This window comes from Leishmania braziliensis, chromosome 35, assembly GCF_000002845.2.
Source record: "Leishmania braziliensis MHOM/BR/75/M2904 complete genome, chromosome 35".
In the NCBI taxonomy this organism is placed as follows: Eukaryota; Euglenozoa; class Kinetoplastea; order Trypanosomatida; family Trypanosomatidae; genus Leishmania; species Leishmania braziliensis.
The window spans coordinates 787,401-808,901 of record NC_009326.2 but is presented as its reverse complement, the minus strand read 5'-3'; the positions used below and the strand labels follow the sequence as shown (position 1 = coordinate 808,901).

Sequence of the window (21,501 nt, the reverse complement as noted above, 5' to 3'; positions counted from 1 at the left end):
GCGAAGGAGGAAGGAGAGACTAGAGGTATTCTATTCGATGGACTGCAGAAAAGAGAAGAAGAGGGAGAAGCGAAAAGAGGGCGGCATGGGGAAAAAAAAGAACACCTTTGCACTTTGCACAGGCCGTCTTTCTTTGGCTTCGGGGACTAACGTTCGGCGTACTTTTTCTTTCGTTGGTTTGCCTCTTTTCCTCCGACGTTTTTGAGCCTTGGCAACGCGAAAAAACGGCAAAATAGAGGGGGAGGAATGAGGAAACCAAAGAAGTAAATACACGGAAAAGGCAGACTGGGCAAGCGCGGTGAACGCATCCTTCCTGTTTGCCTATCTCCTCGTCTTAACGTTGGTGTTGCGGGTGTCCTCCTCCCCCACGCGGGTATTCGGATACACCGCTTCCCACCTCCTCACTTCTCTCCACTGCAGCCCACCCACACATCACTCACCCACCCCAGCAAGTCGCCCTCTTTGCTTAACTCGCACCTCTTGATACGTTTTTTTCTTGTACTATGTTCTCTTTTGTTTTTTCCCTTTACGGTCGTTCCTGTCAAATTTCTGTATGTGTGTGGGTGGGTAGGTGGGTGCACGCGCGCTTGTGGCTGCGTAGGACCCACCCGCCCACACACACACACATACAGAAAAAAAGGAAGAGGAGAGAAAACGAAAGAAAAGGGACTAGACGAGGAACTGATGCAAGCGAAGAGGGAAATGGATTCGATTGTGGTGGGGAGGGGGGTAGCAGGGAGGTGTGTGTGTGTGTGTGTGACAACACACCCATGAAGAAAAAGGCAACGAGGAGTACGTGCGGTGCAGCAAGACCCGCTTCCGCCGATGAGCACAAGCACGGGAAGAAAGAGGGTACCAGCTGTACACAGAGGAGATGGAGAGGTGACAGAGTGAGACACCATTCCCGGCACCGCAAAAGTGGGGCACTTCCAGTGCACATCCGCAGAGATCCTCCCTCGGCGCACGCGCCCACAAGCCGATGTCGTCTCGTCTGCTAGCCCACCGTGGTGGGTCAACATCCGGCGCCTCTTCCCCTTCCATTCCTCTCTGCAGAAGTTGCACACGCCTCGTCCTCACCTGACGGGCCTCTCCCCTCATCCCTTCTCTTTCATCGCCTACGAAGCACTTAGTTTTTTCCCCTCCAGTCATCAGGCTTCCGCGTTTCTGCCTCCCTCCTTTCGCTAAGAGAAGCCAAATCTAGCCATGAAAAAGGGGAACGATGAAGTTCACAACTGTTTCCGCCCTTCGCAGAGGCGCGTGGGAGTGCGTGTACGCGCGCGACTACAACGTCTTGTTGTCGAGGCGCACGTTCATAGCGCGGTTCGCCATCTCGATGCCGTCAAACTCAGCAATCGCGATCTGAGCCTCATCCTCGGACTTCATGACGACGATGCCCATGCCGCGGCTCTTGCCATTGCGGCCCAGGATGATCTCAGCCCGCTCGACCAGACCCACCTGCTGAAACGTCTCACGGAGAGCACTGTTCGTGCAGTCGAAGGGGAGGTTCGAGACGAACAGCTTGCGGCCCACCTCCGGCACCTGCTGGCTGCGCGGCTTAGGCAGCGGCTCCGCACCGTTCATCTCGGCCGCCTCCGCACCACCGACGTGATACGGTGCACCACGGCCGTAGGCGCTACCCGTCATGCTGTGGCGGTTGTATCCAGCAGCAGCAGCACCAGAAGCCGAAGTGCCCTGGTAGTAGCCACCAGCCGTGTACTGGCTGCGGCTCTGAGGAGCAGCATTGCCGTAGGCAGGCATCATGTCCCGCTGCACCAGCGGGGGGCGCGGGCCATCGTCGAACTTGCGCACGATCAGCCGGCGACCCTCGAAATCAGTCTCGTTAAACATGCGAATGGCGTTGTCAGCACCCTCCACGGTCATCATGGTGACCAGCGCTGAGCCCTTCGGGCGGCCGGTGCGATCGGCGATGAGGTCGGTATAGCGCACCTTGCCGGCGTTACGGAAGTAGTCCTTCACGTGTTGCCACGGGGTCTGGAACGGAAGGTTGCCAACGAAGAGGATCGTGCCCTGGTTGCGGCGGAAGTTGTCGACATCGCCGGTGTTTTGAATGTCGTCATTCGACCCGTGCGAGTGGCGCTCCTCCATCATTTTCTCGAGGTTAAAACGGAGTGCTTTTTTGTTTCTTCCGTACAAAAAAAAAAACGGCAAAAGAGAACAGAGAGAAGATCCACAGCACTGCACGTAAGGACAGCACGACCACACAAGCACACAAAAAGGCACGCAGAATGGCAAAAATAAACTACGGAAGCGGGCAATCACAAGTAACAAGCACAGACACACACACACACACGCACAGAGCCACACGCACAGAGCCACACACAGACACACACGCACGAGGAAGAGAGAGAGAGAGCGGGAAGGGAAGGGAGTGGGAGGGAAAGCGGTCTTTTCCTCTCTGTTCGTGCTTTTGTTAGTGAGCCACAAGCACAAGACAAGAGCCCTGTTAGACTAAGAAAACTAAAAAAGAAAGAGAGGTGACAAGAAACAAATCGTCAAGAAAAGAGCACGAACAACCAACTGCGTGTGCGTTTTTGTTGTTGGTGTATTTGAGTCGGTTAAGCAAAGCGAGAGAGTTATCCCCCACACAGCATGTAGTGGTGGTAATGGGTGAAGACAGGCAGACAAGAGAAGCATAAGGTAGAGAAGAGGAGAGGAGGAGGGGGGCACAGGAAGTTGAAAGAGAAGGCACGTGCCGCAGCGCGTTTATGTGTTTATAGGTGTGAATGTTTTTTTTAGCGGCAGAAGGGAGGTAAGAAAGCAAGAGAAAGGGCAGTGGGAAGGAGCAGGCGCCTTTCATCTACGCGTCTTCAGTAACAACGACACGTGCTGTTGCATAGACATGCCTTTTTTTTTTGCTCTTCCTTGTGGCCTTCTCTCTACTGACACGCAGTAGAGGTGCAGCCCCTTCTACAGCAGCCATCATCACCCTCCCCTGTGCTTCGCTATCTTCCTTCTTCTTCTCCCTCAGCTGCTACTCACTTCCCTGCTTCAGGACCAGAGGAAACCGCGGATGAACGTGCTTTGGTTATCCTTCGCGCCGCAATTCGCAAGGATTCACAGACATCATTTCCGTTTGGGCCTCTCGCTCATTACACACGAAAGACGAGGCGATGCGAAGAAAGGCTTCTCGGAGAGGAAGAGAGGGGAGGGAGGCAGTGCAGCTGCACTCTGCCGCTTCAGTGTAACGGGGTCACAGTGAATGAAGGGTGGGGAAGAGGAAGGGCTTCTTCTAATTCCTCACGAGCTGATTATCTTCCTCAGCGATAGGGCCCTGGCTGATAACACTCTTTCGTTGGTTTCTTCTGTTTGCTCAAGGAGAAAAAGTGAAACGAAAAGGAGAAAAATTCACGCTCAGCAGCAGCAGCTACTGCTACGTACACACGCATGCAAGAGAAACCCACGCACAAGACGGCGCCCTAGTTGGGGACTTTCAGCTTGCCCTCCTGAACCTTGGCTTGGATGTCGCGCGGGCTCTCGCCGTCAACGGTGCACCCGATGGACACGGCCGTGCCGAGCACCTCCATCACGACGGCCTTGAGGTCGCTACCCATAGACTTAGCCTGCGACTCCTTGGCGATCTTGACGATCTCCGAGAACGGGATGTTGCCACTGTGCTTGATGTTCTTGACCTTCTTGCGGTCGCGCGGCGGCTCCTTCAGCGCGCGAATGAGGCGAGACGCCACGGACGGCGTCACCACTACCGTCGCCACACGGTTCTTGACGCGCAGCTCGCAAGTGACCTTCAGACCCTTCCAGTCCTTGGTGCACTTGGCGATATCCTCACCGATCTTCTTGGCGTTGAGACCGAGGGGACCGACCTTCGGGGCCAGAGAAGCCGTCGCAGCCACCTCACCGCCGACGGCCCGCACCACCACGATGATCTCCTGGTTGGGATCGAACTTCGGCGGCATGGAAAACTATGTTTCTCAAGCAAAGTGAAAGTGTGCACCTTCACCACGCCGTCGCCGTTATGATTTGTTTTAAGAGGGTTGTGTTTGATGAATTTGTGTGTACGGCGTATGAGACAAGAGAGAGGAGAGAAGAAATACAGGTGGGGTGAAGGAGTGAAGAGTTTGTGAGCAACATAGAAGCAGAGGGAAGGTCGCCGAAGAGTTGCAGTGCCACTGAAACGTGGCCACCTTCTACGGAAGGCTCTCCAGTGAGCAAGAAGGGAGAAGCGGGGGTGCAGGCGCAGCCTGCCAGGGGGATACCACAGCAGTGCTTGTCCTCGCAGCTTCTCTGCGTGTTACAGCATACCATACGGGGTCATTGGGTTGACCTCTCACATGATGTCTTTCTCTTCGGTCAAACAGCCGCTGTTTCGTTCTTCTGTCTGCTGTGCTCTCTTCCGTAAAGGAAACCCGAATCCCCTCCCTTGTCATCGTTCGCGCGCACGTCCTATGCGGCGGCTGATGTCCGTGAGTAGCACGCTCACGTAACCCTCTCGGCTCAACAAAGATTGTACGCTTGATGAAGGTAAGAGAGAGAGAGAGAGAAAGCCGTCGAGGAAGAAGCAAGCAGGAGAGAAAAGGAAGAGCGAGGCGCTTATTCGCCGAGGCGTTCGTGATGGGACTCTAGTTGACCTCAAGTCCCGGCTAAAGCGGGCGCCGGCGTTCTCGGAAATGTAAAAGGAATCGTCTCTGCATTCCACGTGTGGGGATCGCGGTAGAGCCGAGACGCTACCTTGCTCACACCCTTCTCCTTGTCTCCCATGGACTTGGTGTCACCCTCACCGTCCTCATCACTGCCGCTCTGCGCGTCTTTCTCGAGGAAATGCAGATTCTCGACCTCAAAGGTGATGGGGACTTTAGGCTCGTAATCGGGGTAGATTTCTTCTGCATCCTGCACCATGTAACGTACAGCAAAGCGGCTCTCTGTGTAGCTGGAGGTAAAAACGGTGGCGTCTGCTGACTCTGGTGAGTTCTCGGGCCTCTTCTTTGTGTACAGCTTGGTGCTTGCGCACGTGTTCACGAGGTTGGCGTGGTTGTTCAAGATCAAGTACATGTAGCGCTCCTCAGAGAGGGCAGTGGTACCCTCGGCCGACACCTCTTTGCACTCCCCCTCTAACTCGAGCGCGTAGGCTACGCGGCGAGCCGTGGTGTCGAGCAGCCAGGCGAGTGTGTCGTAGAGCAGGTCCCACGAGTAGGTAGCGAGCACCTCAGCCGGCGACGGGGTCGTGATGAGCGACTCTGCCGGCCGCCTCTGCAGATGCCGACGGCTCAAACACCATCTCTGGAGTGTCAACTGCTCGACAGCCAACACCTCCATGCAAAGTTGCTCCCCTTCCTCGCTCTTGCTTCCCGTCTCTGCCGACTCGTCCCTGCCGTCTTTTTCCAATAACCGCACGCGGTGCAGATGCACCGTCGCGCTGGGAAAACATGCGAACAGCAAGTCCAGCTGCAGTATCTCTCGAGGGGAGAGCACCTCGAGCAGCCAACGGCACGGAGCCGCCGTCTCCGCTAGCGACGCAACAGCACACTCGGTGTCAGTCGAGGATGACGATACTGTCAATGACGGCAAGCGGGCGTGAGGCGCGGCCGCGGAAGTGCCGTTGAGGTGCTCCATCTTCGCCATGATCACCACCGGTGAAACGCCTTGTAAAGATTCGTTGCTGGGTAGCCTCAAGAAACCAGCAGCAGCTGGTGCTGAAACGCGAAAAACGAGAGGAAAAACGCTCTCAGAGGCAGGCTCCTGCTGCTCCAGGAGGTTTTCTACAGAGACACTGATGGCATTACCACCGGCTCCACCCTTAATTGGTTGTGCAGCCGCTTGCCTCGCGTTGATGTCGCGCGGCATGGCGGTACTACGCGAGAGATGCACCGTGGAGGCAGCAGGAGTAACCGCTTCGGGCGCCATGATGGTGCTTGGAAAATTTCGAGTCTCGCTGGGCGTGGCCGTGTCGCTCCTTGACCCTTCGCCATTCGCGGCTTGGCAAAGCAGATACTCAGCGGCAGCCAGCTGAATGCTTTGACGGCTCTCCGTCACATTGGGCACAGGCGACCCAACCACCACGTGCGCGTGGTACACCGCGCGAGCGGACGTGGTGTTGTTGGTGCGGCTCGAATGGGGCTTGCGCGTTACATTAACACGGAGAGGAATCCGAAAGGATGTGCGAGGCTCCTCGGTGTCAACGTGAGCAACAAACAGCTTAAGCATCGCCTCAAACGTGATGGAGAGCGACACCGACGCGACTACGCCCGTGATGCCTTCATTGTCAACACCTGCCTCGCCATCCTTACCCTGATACCTCGACACTTGCCAGCCCAGGCGTGGAAGGAGGTGGTGGGCTACGTACGCATGTAGTGCTGCCGTGGACAGCGGCGTCAGGCTCACCGCGGCAGCGGCATCGACAGACAGGTGGGTCGCAAAGGTGGGAACGGCAGAGGACGCTGTCCTGTCACTGTTGTTGTCCTCAGACACTCTACTGCAGCTCCTTGTTCCCGGCTGATCACTGTCGTCACCTCGTCTGTGCTGGGGCAAAGAGGTGAACAAGAGGTAAGTCGATGGGCGCATCAGCGCAACAGCAGACGAGTGCACTGCTGCGGCCGCCGAAGAAGACGCCTCGACAGCGCTGTCTGCCTCTGAGTGGCGGTTGTGCAGACAGGCGCCAGAGGTAGCACCTGACGGTACTACGAAGCTGCGAACTTGTGGATTCGGAAAGGGGGCAGCGACGCCGTTCTGCTGGGCGTTGTACAGCTTCACCATGTGCCACTGAAGGACACGTAGACTCGGAAAGCGTCGCTGAAACAGCTGCAGCGATGTCGCCCTGGGTGACACGTCTTCCTGCAGATCACCGGCGGGACCGCGAGCTACGTCTCTCGCAAATTTGTCCTCCTGGGCAGCGCCGGAAGCCTCTGAAGAGCTCGCCACTGGAGCGCTACCCAGCAGCAGCAACCCCTCTCTCTTTTTTGTCTTGGCATCATCGAGGAAGGAAATAAGTCTCTGCCGCATCTGATGTATGCGACGATACTGCGCAAAGCTAGTCAGCGTGCACCCCAGGTGTGCGTACGCTGTTGTGTGATGATCGGAGGAAAGCTGCACCACGTGGCATACCGCTTCTCGGCGCAGTGCCTCGAGAAACAGCCGTTGCTCCTGCTGTACCACCTTCAACACCTCCGCCGAGTTTGGCGGTACCGACGGGGAGGGCTGGTGTCGAAGCCACTCTAGCACAAACCCGCGGTACCGCCGATGCTGACCAGCTGTCAGGCATGAGTTGAACTCGTCAACTCTCTTCACCCTTGCTGTGGTAGCTTTGGTCTCCTCCAACGAGGATACCTTTGACGGCTGCGACGAGACGGCCATCTTGAACTCCTCCGCTTCCTGCGCAAGGACGCGCCGGCAGTACGCCACATCAACGAGGCGGTAAACGTCCTGCTCACACCTAGTCGGCTCGTTGAAAAGCTGCACAAGGTACTGCGCTGTGACGGCATCCTCCGCCGCCGCCCCCGTACTGGGCCGCGACTGGGGGGTGCCGCAGACGAAGCTACCCCTATCAGTATCATCCAGAGCTGCGCGGACGTCCTCCTCGGCGCTCACTATTTCCAAGACGGTGGGGGCTGCTGACACGGACGCCTCGCTGAGGATAGTAGAGCGGGGTCGCTTTCCGTAAGGGTTGCGCGCCTCGCGAAAGTACACAGCCGTAGACTCCTCCATGTCTGCCGTAGAGCTCGGCAGTGGGTAACCAGGGGGGCGCAATGGGATGCTCACATGAGGGATTGTTACCGTGGCCGTATTTGGAGGCAGGGGTGCTGCGAGAGGCGCCTCTTCTCCAGCTCCAGCTTGGGCTGTGGATACCGGTGGAGGCATGGGAGGAAAGGAGAAAAGAGCCGGGAACTCGGCTGCGCTCACGTACGAGAGTGGAACTTGCAAGAGAGCACTCAGACGATGGGGAGTGGGTGGAATTTCACGCACGTAAAGAAACGCGATGGTGACGGAGTGCAACGGCATCCAGTCAAAAAAGGGGGGGTAGAAAAGAGGGAATTACGTGAGCGCAAAGAAACAAAAAAAAAAAAGAAGCCCCGGGGCATCTGTACCGAGAGTGTGTCATCAGGCGTCAAAGCTCGGCGATATCTGCAGGAAGAGCGGTACACATAGGCGCACCTACCTGAGAACGCGAGTTTGCCAGTTTGCAGCCATACGTTGCGCCAAGCAGTTTTCTCGTTTTTCTCTTACGAAAAAAAAAAAGAAACGCACAACACATTACCAGGCAACGAGGCGCATAGAAAAGCAACGAAGCAGAGGGCAAATCCCAAACACACACACACACACACGGATGTGACACTGCTAGGCAGCTGCTGAGGTGATCTGTATCGCGCATTGTCAGCCAGTAGAAAAGGGCAAGGGTGGACCACATGTCTTGTTTTGGTGTTTTGACCTCAGCTTCGGGGTACGGTCACTCGCTTTGTTTCCTCTTTTTTCGTAGGAAAAGCATCGGCAAATAAAATAAATGGGCCTTGACTCTTCTCAGCAGCGTATTTCAGGAAGCGGAACTTTTGCTTTCCTCCCCTTCCATTCACAGCAGAAGTTGGGGCCATGATGAATAGCGAACACGCGACACGACAATGGCACAATAGAAGGCACTGGACTAGGCGTCAGCAGGTCTCTGTCGCTGTGGGTGCAAGCAGGTGCGCACACACAGGCTACGCACCTTGCCTTCGTCTCTCCTTCCCCGCCCTCACCTTTTTCTTCGTTCTCTTTCGCCCTTGGGGACTCATCGCCACCCACTGGCACTCACCACAATGGCAACCACAACTCACAGAGTTGAGTAGCTTCCCCGAAACACCTTCAACCTCTCTTGATTGATATGTATGGCCACGTCAATCGCATCCCATCAACGTCAACGCGGCAACAATAGGAACAAGCATCAGCACGGAGGAGTCATCGCACGTCAGTACGGCTTGCTTGCGGCCTATATGGGGAACGACACCGTACAACTTAATGCAAAAATGCTTCGTCTTGTTTCCTCGTGCCCGTGTCGCTGCTCTCCGGCTTCAGTGCCGGCACCACTCGTGCCATCAGCCACTTGTGATACTCCTCCATGTTTGTCAGACTCTGGGCGTGGGCCGAGACGCAGTTGACACCGCTCTCCGGGCCGTACTCCCCACTGCAGAGGTAGTAGCCGCCCTGTACCATCCCTGTGTCCTCCACCGCTGCCTTGAGAGTCGACTGAGCGGACTCAAACCATGTCTTTCCGAAGACAAGGGAAGGGTAGTACAATAAGTAGTCGAGCATCCATGGCGCGAAGATGTCACGGTAGAGGTAGGTAGTGATGATGCCGGGGTGCGTGCAGGCGACGAAGATCTTGAGTTGGTCCTGTCGGGCTGTCTCTGGCGTTGCAGTGATGTTCTGGGCAGGGTCTGTGGGACTGTGATTCGTTGCTGGTTTGCGCAGAGCAGGCGTCTTCGCAGCAGTCTTTTCGATGAAACGCATCGTCGCGACCTGCCGCGCCAGGAGCCGCGTGTTCCACATGACACAGAGCTTGGAAAGCCCATAGTAACCAACAAAACTGGCCCAGCTATAGTCGCGAATGTAATATGGGCCACGCGCAGTTTTGCCCTTCTTCGCCTCCCCAGAGCCGTCGCCGGGGAGCACTTCAGCGGCTCGCTCATCAAGTCCGTGGATCATCTCGACCGGGCTGTAGCGAGCTTGGAGGCCAGGGCCAAGGAAGGTGTGGCAGCTCGACGCCACGTTCACGATGCGCGACGTGACCGACGTCCTCTCTGCCGTCTCATCCAACAAAGGGAGCATCAGCTGGGTGAATAAATAGGGACCGACTGCATTTGCGGCGATCATGCACTCCATCGAACGCCAGGCCGTGGACGATGCCGCGACGGACGCTTTGCCTGTTCTCAACTCCTCCAGCTCGCCGACAAGGTGCAGATGCCGATGCATCGCGCCAGCCGCCATGATAAGAAGACCCACCGGCAGCTGCGCCTTTACAGCCGCCAGGTCCTTTACATAGGCTCGGATAGACGCATCCGAGCGCAGATCAACGGTGCCGAGCACCTTCACCGAACCCTTCGCGTTGCACCTCTGCAAGTAACGATCAATAGCCTTTTTTGAAAAAAGCAGCCGATCGATGTTGCGGGCTGCGAGCACAACGGTCCAGCCGTGCTCTGCGAGCTGCATCGCCGTGCTGTAGCCTACGCCAGAGGTGGCCCCAACGACGAGTGCCACACGGTTTGTGAAGTCCACACCGGAGGGCCACTGGCACACCTTACCCTTGGCTGCTGTGCGACATGCAAAGATACAGCTACAGATGAGCACGAACACATCCACAGCGGTCGGCTGGCGAGCCCAACCAATGTCGAAGAAGTAGAAGACGCCATACATGAGAACAAAGAGCACCATCGAGGCAAACGCCGCCACCTCGGATGCAAAAAGATGGAACATTTTTGCGGTGAATTTGCTATGGTTGTACCTGTTCTTCGATCGATGCGTAGGTGTGGGGCGAGGCAGAGGGTGTGGTGTGGCTGGGAAGGCATAGAGCTAACAACGATAACCAAGCAAATATATATATATATGCTATAAGAACTCGGAGAAGCAATTGAGCGGCATGGGATCGATTATTTCAATCGGGAAGAGTACTATGTACGCGCATATACGCATACATGCAGTGGGTGCGAAAAGAGGACGGGAGTCAGTGCTGGTATGTGTGTGTGGGTGTGTGTGTGTGCCGAATACGCCGCTGCTGTCGCTGTACCCATGAAGACAGCCCGTCCACGATGTCGTATGCACTCGTAGTGTGCGTACGGATAGATGAAAGGGAGATGAACAGCGGGAAATGCCAAAGGAAAGAAACACAAAAAAAAGCACAAGAGGTGGTGAAGGAAAGAGAAGTAGGACAACATAAGGAGAATGCGAGAGAGGAGGGGCGTTGACCAGAGAGTCGTCACATTAATAGCATGCATTGGACTTACTTTTTTTTTTGCTATTGCGCAAGTACACTCCTGCACCAAAGATCATCCACGCATGGGAAGGGCTCAAAAAAAGATAGTCACTGAACAGAAACTCAAAGAGGGACTAAGCACAAAAGCAAAGAGCTCGCTTTGTCTCGGCTTAGTGGGTGTGTCTGGACGAAGTGGCCTTCAATTGGCGGCGTGTAAAACCACAAAGGCAATCGAATGGCACTTGACCTTATAGGGGGGGGGGGGGGTGGTTGGTGGGATGTGGTGTTGGATGTGGGAAATTTGACCGATAGCTGAATCGGTGTTTGTGTATCCGTGGAAAAGGAATCCTGAGTGAGCGCGTGTGTCTCGGAAACCCACTCCTCACTTCCACTTGGTCGATAAATATGTATCTTACTAATCATGTGTTTCTTATGGATTCTTACTTTACTGTTGTCCCTTTATCTCTTCTCCAAATGTATATAGTAACCACACTAAGTGGAGTTGATGCGGCCCGCGACGAAAAAACGCCCACCCACCCAACCCTAGACACGAATCTCTCGGATGTCCAGGAAGGACCGGAAGGCCACAGAACGGCAAACCGGTTTCCCTCCGCGGATGCGGGGTGGGTGCTCCGGGAACCGCGGGAGGGTGCGGGTGCCGACCACGGCGTGGACGAACCGCATGTCGAGCCTACCATCGCAGGAGGCGAGTTGTATTTTTTCGTAAAATGAATGGCTTTCGTTTCAGGTAATTTTTCAAGTGATTTCTCATTTTAAATTTCTCATTTTTAATCATTGTTCATTGTCTCTTGTTTTTCCTTCCTGATGGCAGGCGCCTGGCGCTAAGCTGTTTCTCCCTTCCCTGAGAATGGACCCTAACGGTCTTCACCTGGGGACTCGTCCCCGAAGGCGCACGAGATGCACCGTTTTCAAACAGGGTCTCGGCCCTGGTTTCCGCGGGTTTCGGACTCAGCATCGCCCCGAGACTCGGAGTTGGCGAGGTGAAAATTGGAACCGCGACGAGCCAGGTGCGGGAACGGGTTGGGACAGCACAGACCCTCGCGGACGACACGATTGGAAGCGAGTGGGCGCGCCCATCATCCGCCCAGTTCCCCTTTCTTTTCAGCCCACCCTGTTTCTCTACTTTTGTGCGTTTGTAGTTTTGACTTTGTAGTTTCCTCTGCGGCATGGGTTCCCGATTGTTCCCAGCGATCCCTTCGGGTTCTGTAGCTTCCGTTTTTGTAGATTTGGCGACCGCAGCGCCGCCAGGATTCGTGTACGTGCGTCCCTGCGTGCGCCGCTGGTGCTGGTGCTTGTAGCTTGATTGTTTTTTCGGCGGCTGACGGACTAGTTTCCTTTCTTCTGGCGACTCCCCGCATGTCCGTTTGGCACGCCGCCCTCTGACCGTAATGAATGGGCACCCGGTGGGGGAGGCTTCCCCGATACCGGTGCCAAGCCATAAGAAAAAGCACACAAAAGAAGTCCAAGACGACTTGATGTGCTCCTCACGCGACCGAGCGCGGTAGAGGAGGCCGGCGGCATAATCATGACGCGGCGCCGCGGTCGTGGTTGCGTGCCTGCCTTGCCGCTTCCCAATGGGGTCGCGAAGACTCTCTCCATACCCATCTGCCTTCCACAAATCTTTCTCCCTTCTCGCCCTTTACTTGTCTTCAAGAAATCAATATCTTCGCGAGCACTCTATCACACAGGAGGGTGGCATTACGTCGGCGAGTGGTGCTGTGCTGGTGCGCATGCAGAAACACAAGAGCCGAGAGAATGACAAGGCACACCGTCGTCCTCATTTGTGTCACTTTTATTTCACAGTAACATCCTGAGAACAACAAAAACAGCATCAGTCCCCGTGCCTCTACTTTGTTTATGTCAACGTTGTTCGCTGCACTTCTTATTCGTGCCTTCCCCGACTATGTCGTTGCACGCGTAGAGTCACATGATGAATCAAGGACAAGAGAAATCCTACATCATTTGAGAAGCAAGGTTGCAGAGAGAAAAGAAAGAGATAAGTTCACAGTAACAGGGAAAAGACAAGAGTGGCAGTACCCACAACAAAATTGGATGACTAGCAGAGGTGAGGGAGGAGCAAATTACTCAAGCGCTCGCAGGTCCCTGAGTATCCCCCACCGGCCCCTGTACAATGCTCCGTTGGATAGCATCAACCTGGATTGGCCTACCCGTGTACGCCACTACACACGTAAACATAGATTCAGGGGCATTTACTGTTTATGAAGAAGGAGAAAATAACCAATCAAAACGGAAGTAGCAGCAAGGGCAAAGAGAGAGCGCTGAAAGGGGACACGCAGGACCAGAGTGACGGCACTACCAGTTACAACTCCAATGCAATGCGCGGGGAAAGCGTCCGATAGACTCATGTTAACACCGTTCCTTGAGCATTTTCTGATCTGTTTCTTTGCTAGTGACGTCTTATTCTTTTCTTTTCCCTCTGTTTCAGGCCCTTCCCATGCCTTCATATTTCGTTGAGTAGCTCGGTAGAAAACCCAAGCACGTTTGACAAAAACCTTGTGTCTCGGTGTATGTCTGCATAACTCTGCATGAGCATCAAAAATAAACATGCATATGCACACACACACATACACCCACACACATGTACATACATATATATACAGACAGACAGGCGTATGTATGTACGTACGTACGTGTGCGTGTGTGTGTGTATGAAAAATAGCCACGCGTGTGAATGACTAGAGGGAAGGAAGGTCAACAAAGAGAGACGTCGAAGAGACTCTCTTTTTTCTTCATGTGCACCACAAAAGCTGAGGCGTCAAGATGAAAAAAGGGGGGGCACATGTGCGTTCGTCTTCTCACGCACGAAACGGAAAGGGAAAGGGAAAAAAAAAAAGAAAAAGGCAATGTCGGTTGGAAATTGGGCCTCACTGTCGCTTATTTTAGTCCGCCATTGGAAGACTCGAAAGTAAGAACAAGAAGAAACAGGCAGAGTGGGAGAGAAAGGAGAAACCATTACGCGAAGGACCAAAGCAATTGATGCAAGGAAAACTGAGGGGAATGGGACAATGAAAAGAAGCCGCGAAAGTGAAAACAAAAACAGCGTAAGGCCCAAAAAGACCACAACAAACAAAAAACAAAGGCCAGGTGCCCTCACTTGAATGTGTATCGCGGTATGCGTGGAGAATCCCCAACGGAAAAGAGAGTGATAAGAACGATGAGATATGTGAAAGGTGACAGTACGCCAGATGCCCGTACAGAGAGTGGAAAGAGCAACACAAAGGAGAGCCCTCTGGTCGTCACGGCTTGCTCCACCCTCCATGGCTCATACCCCCCCCCTTCCAACGGCATCACTCATGCGCCTCCGCACACGCCTTTGAAGACCTTCTCTACCCTTTCCTCGTATGTGCGCTTGCGCTCTTCGGTAATGAAACTGCTGTGGAACGAATTAAGCACGAGCTGCTTCAGCGTGGCTGGGGTAAGTCGACCCGTCTCGGCAAGAATACGGAAACTCTCCCGTACGTCGCCGCCAAAGTAGGCCGGATCATCCGAGTTAATGGTGATGCAAAGCCCTTCTTTCAAAATGAGGTCCATCACGACAGTGCCACACGCCGCGCGGTCCTTGAATACCTTGAGGGCTACGTTCGACGTCGGGCACACAGTCAGCGGGATTTTCTTCTCACGCAGATCCTTGCACAGAGCCAGGTCCAGATGGGCGGCCACACCGTGGTCAATGCGGTCCACAGCCAGCATCCTCATCGCATCCTGCACATACATCGGCGGGCCTTCCTCACCCGCGTGCACCACAAGGAACGGTACCTTCAGCTCGTCGCGGCAGTAGCGGTAGAGCCGTGCAAACTTCCCCGGTGGGTGGCTCATTTCTGAAGAGTCCAGCCCCACCGCCACAAACACCTTCGCTGCGAACAACTCACGGATGTACTGGCCGTTGTCGGGGTGCATGTCATCGCGCACGAGCGCCAAGCACTCCTCCTCGGGTAGATGACGAAGGAAGCTAAAGATGAGCGCGACACTGACTCCAAACTCAGCCTTACCGCGGCGAAATCCTTTCGTGATTCCGTCATAGAGCACGCGAAACGTAATGCCGCGGCTGAGGTGGCCTTGAGGGTCGAAAAAGGGCTCAGCGTGACAGATGCAGCTCTCGTGCATCGTACGGGTGTAGGCATACGCCAGGTCGGCAAAGTCATCCTCAGTGATGAGGACAGTCATGCCTTCATAATAGAGGTTGAGAAAGGACTGCAGATCAGCGAAGTTATAGGCTGCACAGACCTCCTCTACTGTCTTGTACGGAAGCTGCACCCCGTTCCTCTTCGCAAGCTCAAAGAGCAGTTCTGGGCTCAGCGTTCCCTCAATGTGCACGTGCAGCTCTGCCTTGGGCAAAACCTCGATGAGGTGATGGAGAAGAGCTACATCCGCCATCATTGGCGCGCTTCTGTACAAGTGTGACTGCTAAGATCCTTCAGTTCCACGTAAAGGAGGGGAGGACCAACACTTCTGGAGGAACAACAGAGGACGTATAGAGCGTGCGCTGAAGAGCTCCGCTAAGAACGTACAAGACAAAAGACACCTCCTCTTCCCTCATCTTCCGGCCTTTTTATATCATCAGCAAATAAGAACTTCAAAAAGGGACGCCAACTTCACGAAAAAGCAGTCCCAAAGTCATCACTCGTATCAGTGCTCCGCTAACAAAGCGTGTGAGTGTGGCTGTCTGTGCGTGAGTTGGGAAGAGCCACTGAAGGTACCTTCACTTCGCAATAAAGCGCAACTGCGTGCCACCGTTGTAGCCACCCTTCTCACTCATGTGCGCACGCGCGCGTGTAGGTAGATGAGGGAGAGAGGTATAAGAGGGCGCACAAGAGGAAAGAGTTGAAGTTAGGGAGGAAATCGGCGAGGAAACGAAAAGGTGATTGCCGCTGGAGAGTTGAAAGGCACGGTCACGCCAGCTGCGGGGAGTGATGGGTACGCGAGCACAGGTGGCAACTACATTTGCAGCGTGTGTGTCTGCCTGCCGAAACGCAGTTAGGAAAAGAAAAAGGACATTCTCTAGACGCTTGAAAAGTCGCTGATCGGTGATGACGCTGGAGTGAGTGTCACACCAACGTCAGCACAAGAAAGGCGTTCGCCTCCACACTATTCCACAAGCCATTTTTCCTTTTTTTGTTGCTGTTGTTGTTGATCGTCCGGTCCTTCGCATGTCATGACAACACACGCGGTATAAAGAAAAAAGACGCTGCGAGGAAGAGCGACGCACGACTAGAAATCGCCCGCCTTCGTCAATTCACCCCACCCCCCCCCCTCCTCCTCCTCTGTGAACACTCAAACACAGGAGGAAAGTCGTATTCGAAAGGCACACGTGGAAGAGGCAAGGCGAGGAGAGGGGCGATTGCCGACAAAAGAGGGCGAGAACGCCAAACGCAATAATCGGGAAAAGAGGTTCAGTAGAAATAGAGCAAGCAATCCCCTTGGGGTCACGTTTGTAAATTCGCAGGGCTAAAAGGAAAAAAAAAAGCATTTGACCCCAGCACATGATATGTAGGGAGGATATAGAGCAAGCTACGCGGCGCCAATAGCGCAAATATGACACGAACGCAGGCACAACGAAAATGCAGTATGAGGAGGAGAGGCGGAAGAGATGAGCAAACAAACCTAGAGCATCACAACGTAGAATGTTTGCCACCATCACTTGATAATACACAAGACAGTAACATATATCATGCTCGAGACGCCGCCGCCAAGCTCTCATACATTTTCTTGACCCTGGGTAAGGAGGTGGGCTAGATTTCTCCTTTGCTGCAGCAACTCCCCACGTCTTAAGCGAGGCCAACCTGCTGCCGACCCCATTGCAAAATCGCCTCCGCCTCACTCACATCCCAGCCATACGCACGCAGCATGCTCGTCGTCTGGTCTGCGCACTCCACGAAGTACGGACTCACCGCATCCGCGCTCGAAGTTGGCTTCTCACCAGACGGCGACACCAGCTCCAGCTCCTCGCGCGGACACATGGCGCAATGCAGCGACGTCTGTGCACCCTCCTCTGCAGTCTTTAAGAACAGCAGCGACACCCATGCAAAAATGGAATTCACAAAGCTGCTGAGGATATCTCGAGAGAAATTGGTGGCGACACAGCCGGGGTGCAGCGAGCAGGCGTACACACGGTGAGCCTCGTCCTTCACATCACGGTAGCGGCGCGCGATCACATGGGCGTGGTAAGTATTCAGCAGCTTGCTGGTACCGTAGCGGACAAAGGCCTGCCGCGTCGAAGAAGCCTGAAGCGGACCACTCGACTTGCCAGCACCCTGATTGACCTCCTTCAGCGCGTTAAGTAACTTTCCCCCAATGAGGCAGTTGCATTTGGGGAATGCCTTAACCGTCTTCCACGCGCTGAAGCTACTGGAAAGAAGAAGCGTCTGTGGAAAGCGGTGCGCCTCACTAGCAACATACACAACACGGCCACCGTTCTTCTCCAGCACAGGCAGCAACAACTCCGTCAGCAGAAGTGGCCCGAGAAAGTTCATGGCAGTGTGCAACTCCAAGTTCGGATGATATTGAGAGAAGGTCAGCTCCTTGCGCATGCCGCCTGCGTTGTTCACCAGCACCTGCACGTTACGCTTTGCGTACTTCTTTGTCACCCACTCTGCAAGCGTGCGCGCACTGTCGAAGTCCTCGCACTCCAGAGGCAGGTGTCCCTCCACGAGAATCGACGCCGGCGAGTGCGCGTACCGCTGCGGATGCGCATTACGGCAGCGCTCCGCCTCCTGCCGAATCCGCTCGGCGGTCTGCTGCGTCAGTACAGCCGACCGGCAAGTCACCACAACCTCGTAGCCTTCCACCGCCAGCCCCACAGCAGTCCAGTACCCGATCCCACTGTTCGTTCCAGTCACGATCGCCACTGGACGCTTCGTCAGAGGCATGTCGTGCGAAAGCACGAAGCGGGACTGCGCCTGCCTGTCCGCAGTGTCCGCATCCGTCACGGGGCGCGCGTGATTCATGGCACCTCGCGCCACCAGACGGCTTGCCAGAATCCACAATGGAATGGCGGCAGCGAGGTAGCGCCGGGGAATGAAGAGGCAAACAGCAACGGTCGCCGCACCCAAGAAAAAGGCGTTCGACTCGCTCTTGTATCCAAACTTCATTTTCTTGCCTGTTTCTCTTCAGACTTCGATAGAAAAACAACGTGGTGCAGTTGTGGAGTGAGCTTTGTGGGCCTGCTGCTGATCGATGGGATGAAAGACGAGAGAGGCTAGTCGAGGTGCATCGAACATGTCTCAAAGAAGGAAGGGATTGGTGCGTGCGTGTATTATGTTTGTAAACGAGTATTAAGAGTAGCAATGGACAAGAAACAAAAATGAAGGGAGAATGACTGTCGGACCAGAGGTGATTGCAAGGTCAAGTTCGCCTTCGCGGGCGCTCTCAGTTATTGGGAGGCTGTACCAGAAAAACAGAATTCTGTACGCTCCTTCCGCGAAGTCGCACAAAGCCACTCAAGGCACGCCAAGGTGATCAGCCGACGTCGACATCAGATTGTGAGGAAATGTGTGTCGGTACGTCCCACTGGCTTCAGACAAGCGCTCCTCTGCGGTTAAATTTGGCTTTACTTTACCATTTGCAGCGAGGGTGATGTCTGCGGCTGTAGCCAAAGTCTACTATGTGAGAAAGGGAAAAAAAAAGGATCAGTCATCACGTCCTTCCAATTTAAGATTGTCCCTCTCCACTGCAGCGCCCCATCCTACAGACCCGACGCACAGCCGGAATCTGCAGAACAACATTACCACACACCCACACGCACAACAATCAAAGAGGCAGAGCAGAGAGCCTATCTGACAAGCCTTGTAATGGAGAGGTTCACAGTGGCCCACGAAGGTCACGAATGCGACGCTCTTCAGACGTTATTGGCGGCTCTCGAGCACTGCTTCGCTTTAGTTTTTCGTAGTCTCCCTCATCCCATACCTCATCCCCCTCGGCGTACGTCAGCTCCACCGACGGATCTTGCAAATGCCGCACGTAATGCTCCACCAAAAAGTGACCGCTATATCGCTGCGCAGCAACACGCAGTATTTCAGGCAGTCCCTCTTCATCGCTGTCTTCTTCAGCGTACTCCTCACCTACCTTGCTTGAAGAAACTGATATAGCTGCGGAAGGGGCATCAGCGCAGTCACTCGTGAAAGTAACGTCATCTGAGTCGGCCATCATAGCGCTAAGAGACTTGGCTGTAAAAGTGTCATCAGGTGAGGATGGTGCACCACATATAACTTTTCCGTCAGCCTCGGATTCAGACGTATCTGCTGGGGCTGAGGAATCGCTTGACAGATTTGCCGGCGACAGGAGGAGAATCTCGCCAATGTGGACAAAGGGTGCCCCTTCGGCACCCGTGATAGGAAGTTCAACTAGCGGGTCGCCCGCTAGCACTACCCGAATTGGATTAATTGCCGCAACGTAGCGCTCCAGTGTCCCCTGTAAGGATTTTGGTGCGCCGAGAGAGATCGTGTTCGACACCTCGAATCCCCGTTGAGTAAGCAAAAGTGACAACACCAAGCCTACTGCCCCGCCAACCGCGTGGCCAATCACGACGGTGCTGCGCGTAGGATGTAGCGGAGAGTCGTGCAGAAGAGCGTCACAAATGCGAGTTGCCATTAATAGGTACTGGCTGTGAAACATCGTCTTCTGAACCTCCTCACTTTCGCTGATCTCCACACGTTCTACTTCCTGCGCCCACTCGTAACTACCCGAGTCGCCCCCATCCTGCCGGGTACAGCAAATGTACACCACTTGCTTGTTGTAAGTCTCATCCACTTCAACCACTAAGTGATCACGACCAAGGCGTAGATGCACGGCAGACACGCCACTTCGATTGCCAACTATTGAATCGGTCACTTGCCAAGGCGTTAGATAAATCAGTGAGCTTACCCGATTTTGCTCACCCACAGCCGTACGATGGACAAGTAGCAGCCGCTCCGCATATGGTAAGAGTGCCTGCAGCATAATTCGATTTTGACGCTCGCTAGTCATGTCCTCTGCAACCTCATTGCGAGAAGTTTTCTTAGTTTCATGCTCAAGAAACGAGAGAATGCTAGACTCCATCATTTGCTGATACGAGCGGTTCCCGGCACCAGCGGATAGGACCTGAAGCACTGATGTCAGTTGCACATTGCCTGGCGCCATATAGAGCGCCTTAGCAAGGATACGAGTACGATCAATTTCCATGGAGATGTGCCTTTGGTACCGCTCTAGTAACTTGGCTTGAGCGCGGCCCGCCCCCGCACAGCGTCGTTTTTTCCTTCCCTGATCACTGAAGTGTCGCTCCAATGCTCGCAGAGCATTTTCAAGTTGGCGATTCTGCTTGTCTGCTTCCTGCCCAAAACGCTGTGATACGTAGTTCAGTAAACCCGAACTATTATACAGCGCACATTCCCGTGCTGACCGTGAAGCAGCGCGATAAAGCTCGCGGTACGCTCGAATGGACTCAAGTCGAAGCGACATATGTACATGCTACAGCTTAAAACCTTGTTAATATAAATCACCACATGTTTTCCTTTTAAGAGTGTTGAGTAGAAGATGAAAGCCAGGGAAGGAAAACATGACTAAGTGTAGGAGATAAAAAACTTTGGTATAGCGACGCCTAATAAGCTATCACTCATCCACCTAGCAACTTGCAGGAAAGGGGTCAAAGCTAATAGGTAATGCCTTCTTTCAAAGTCTTTCATTTCATGTGCCTCAAGCCAAGATTGTTAGCTGACAGAGAAAGAGTAAACACGACGCACATGTGACAAACATAAATACAGAGCTTTTGAACTACAAAGACATTCTGCGTGTGTAAATGGTTCCATTCCTTCGTAGAACACGCTTTCAGCTTCGTTCTACCAGGCCTGCCCCGGGTCCCCCACTGCGTCGCGCGAAGCAGCTGCAAAGACGCGTCACAGCAATGCACCGACTCAGCCATCCAAGCGCGGCCCCTGTCTCAAGCTCTACACACACACACACACCGCTGGTCGACCCACAGCCGCTCCCGTTGTGCCGGCCGCCACCTGGTGCACCCCCTCCCCGGGGGCGGCTCCGGTCCCCCACACCAGTGGGCAGCCGCAGCCGGGCGAGGTACGCTCGGTCCACGCGGGCACCCTGCCTATCACATGGATGGCACAAACATGCTCACCGCTGCAGGTTTCGCCGACGCAGCGCCGCCCGGGGCCTGGCCGCCGACATCAGCAGCGATGCATCGCTCTGGCTTTCCCGCGTCGTCGGTGCTGGAGCCTGTCAGCACCAAAAGCGGCTCGGTGCTGGCAGGGGCAAGAAGGCTGCTGGACCCTGCGATGCCGCGCTGCGGCGTGCCCTGTTATCAAAAAGGCTCGACTACATCAGAAAAGAATAATAATGGCTATGAATAAAAAGATACCAACAATTATACGCCTGAGTCCAATCGATGTCACAAACTCATATTCTTTGACATTCCACTTACTTCAACCAAAAAATTTACTTACCACAGCAACGTCACTGAAAATAATTTGAAATTCAACCGCTACTTACCCTATTTCCAAACATATTCTTATACTAGGCAAGCTATAACCAGAGAATACACGACTCCACTCTAAAAAATATTCTAT

The 21,501-nt window shown here is 54.3% G+C and overlaps 7 protein-coding genes across 7 annotated transcripts; all 7 read right to left on the bottom strand.

Moving 5' to 3' along the window:
- Positions 1 to 1,281: 1,281 nt before the first annotated feature.
- LBRM_34_2130 (putative RNA-binding protein) lies at positions 1,282 to 2,109 on the bottom strand (the record flags this gene model as incomplete). The annotated part of the gene is made up of 1 exon (XM_001568272.1): positions 1,282 to 2,109. The coding sequence occupies one exon, from the start codon at positions 2,107 to 2,109 to the stop codon at positions 1,282 to 1,284; it is 828 nt and encodes a 275-aa protein (XP_001568322.1).
- Positions 2,110 to 3,437: 1,328 nt separating this feature from the next.
- Positions 3,438 to 3,932, bottom strand: LBRM_34_2120 (putative 60S ribosomal protein L12; the record flags this gene model as incomplete). The annotated part of the gene is made up of 1 exon (XM_001568271.1): positions 3,438 to 3,932. One exon carries the CDS (start codon positions 3,930 to 3,932, stop codon positions 3,438 to 3,440), a length of 495 nt encoding a protein of 164 aa, XP_001568321.1.
- Positions 3,933 to 4,605: 673 nt separating this feature from the next.
- Positions 4,606 to 7,827, bottom strand: LBRM_34_2110 (conserved hypothetical protein; the record flags this gene model as incomplete). The annotated part of the gene is made up of 1 exon (XM_001568270.2): positions 4,606 to 7,827. One exon carries the CDS (start codon positions 7,825 to 7,827, stop codon positions 4,606 to 4,608), a length of 3,222 nt encoding a protein of 1,073 aa, XP_001568320.2.
- A 1,128-nt stretch (positions 7,828 to 8,955) lies between these two features.
- LBRM_34_2100 (conserved hypothetical protein) lies at positions 8,956 to 10,413 on the bottom strand (the record flags this gene model as incomplete). The annotated part of the gene is made up of 1 exon (XM_001568269.1): positions 8,956 to 10,413. One exon carries the CDS (start codon positions 10,411 to 10,413, stop codon positions 8,956 to 8,958), a length of 1,458 nt encoding a protein of 485 aa, XP_001568319.1.
- Positions 10,414 to 14,242: 3,829 nt separating this feature from the next.
- AAH (adenine aminohydrolase) lies at positions 14,243 to 15,325 on the bottom strand (the record flags this gene model as incomplete). The annotated part of the gene is made up of 1 exon (XM_001568268.1): positions 14,243 to 15,325. One exon carries the CDS (start codon positions 15,323 to 15,325, stop codon positions 14,243 to 14,245), a length of 1,083 nt encoding a protein of 360 aa, XP_001568318.1.
- Positions 15,326 to 16,716: 1,391 nt separating this feature from the next.
- LBRM_34_2080 (conserved hypothetical protein) lies at positions 16,717 to 18,039 on the bottom strand (the record flags this gene model as incomplete). The annotated part of the gene is made up of 1 exon (XM_001568267.1): positions 16,717 to 18,039. The coding sequence occupies one exon, from the start codon at positions 18,037 to 18,039 to the stop codon at positions 16,717 to 16,719; it is 1,323 nt and encodes a 440-aa protein (XP_001568317.1).
- A 709-nt stretch (positions 18,040 to 18,748) lies between these two features.
- Positions 18,749 to 20,383, bottom strand: LBRM_34_2070 (conserved hypothetical protein; the record flags this gene model as incomplete). The annotated part of the gene is made up of 1 exon (XM_001568266.1): positions 18,749 to 20,383. One exon carries the CDS (start codon positions 20,381 to 20,383, stop codon positions 18,749 to 18,751), a length of 1,635 nt encoding a protein of 544 aa, XP_001568316.1.
- Between the last annotated feature and the right edge of the window lie 1,118 nt (positions 20,384 to 21,501).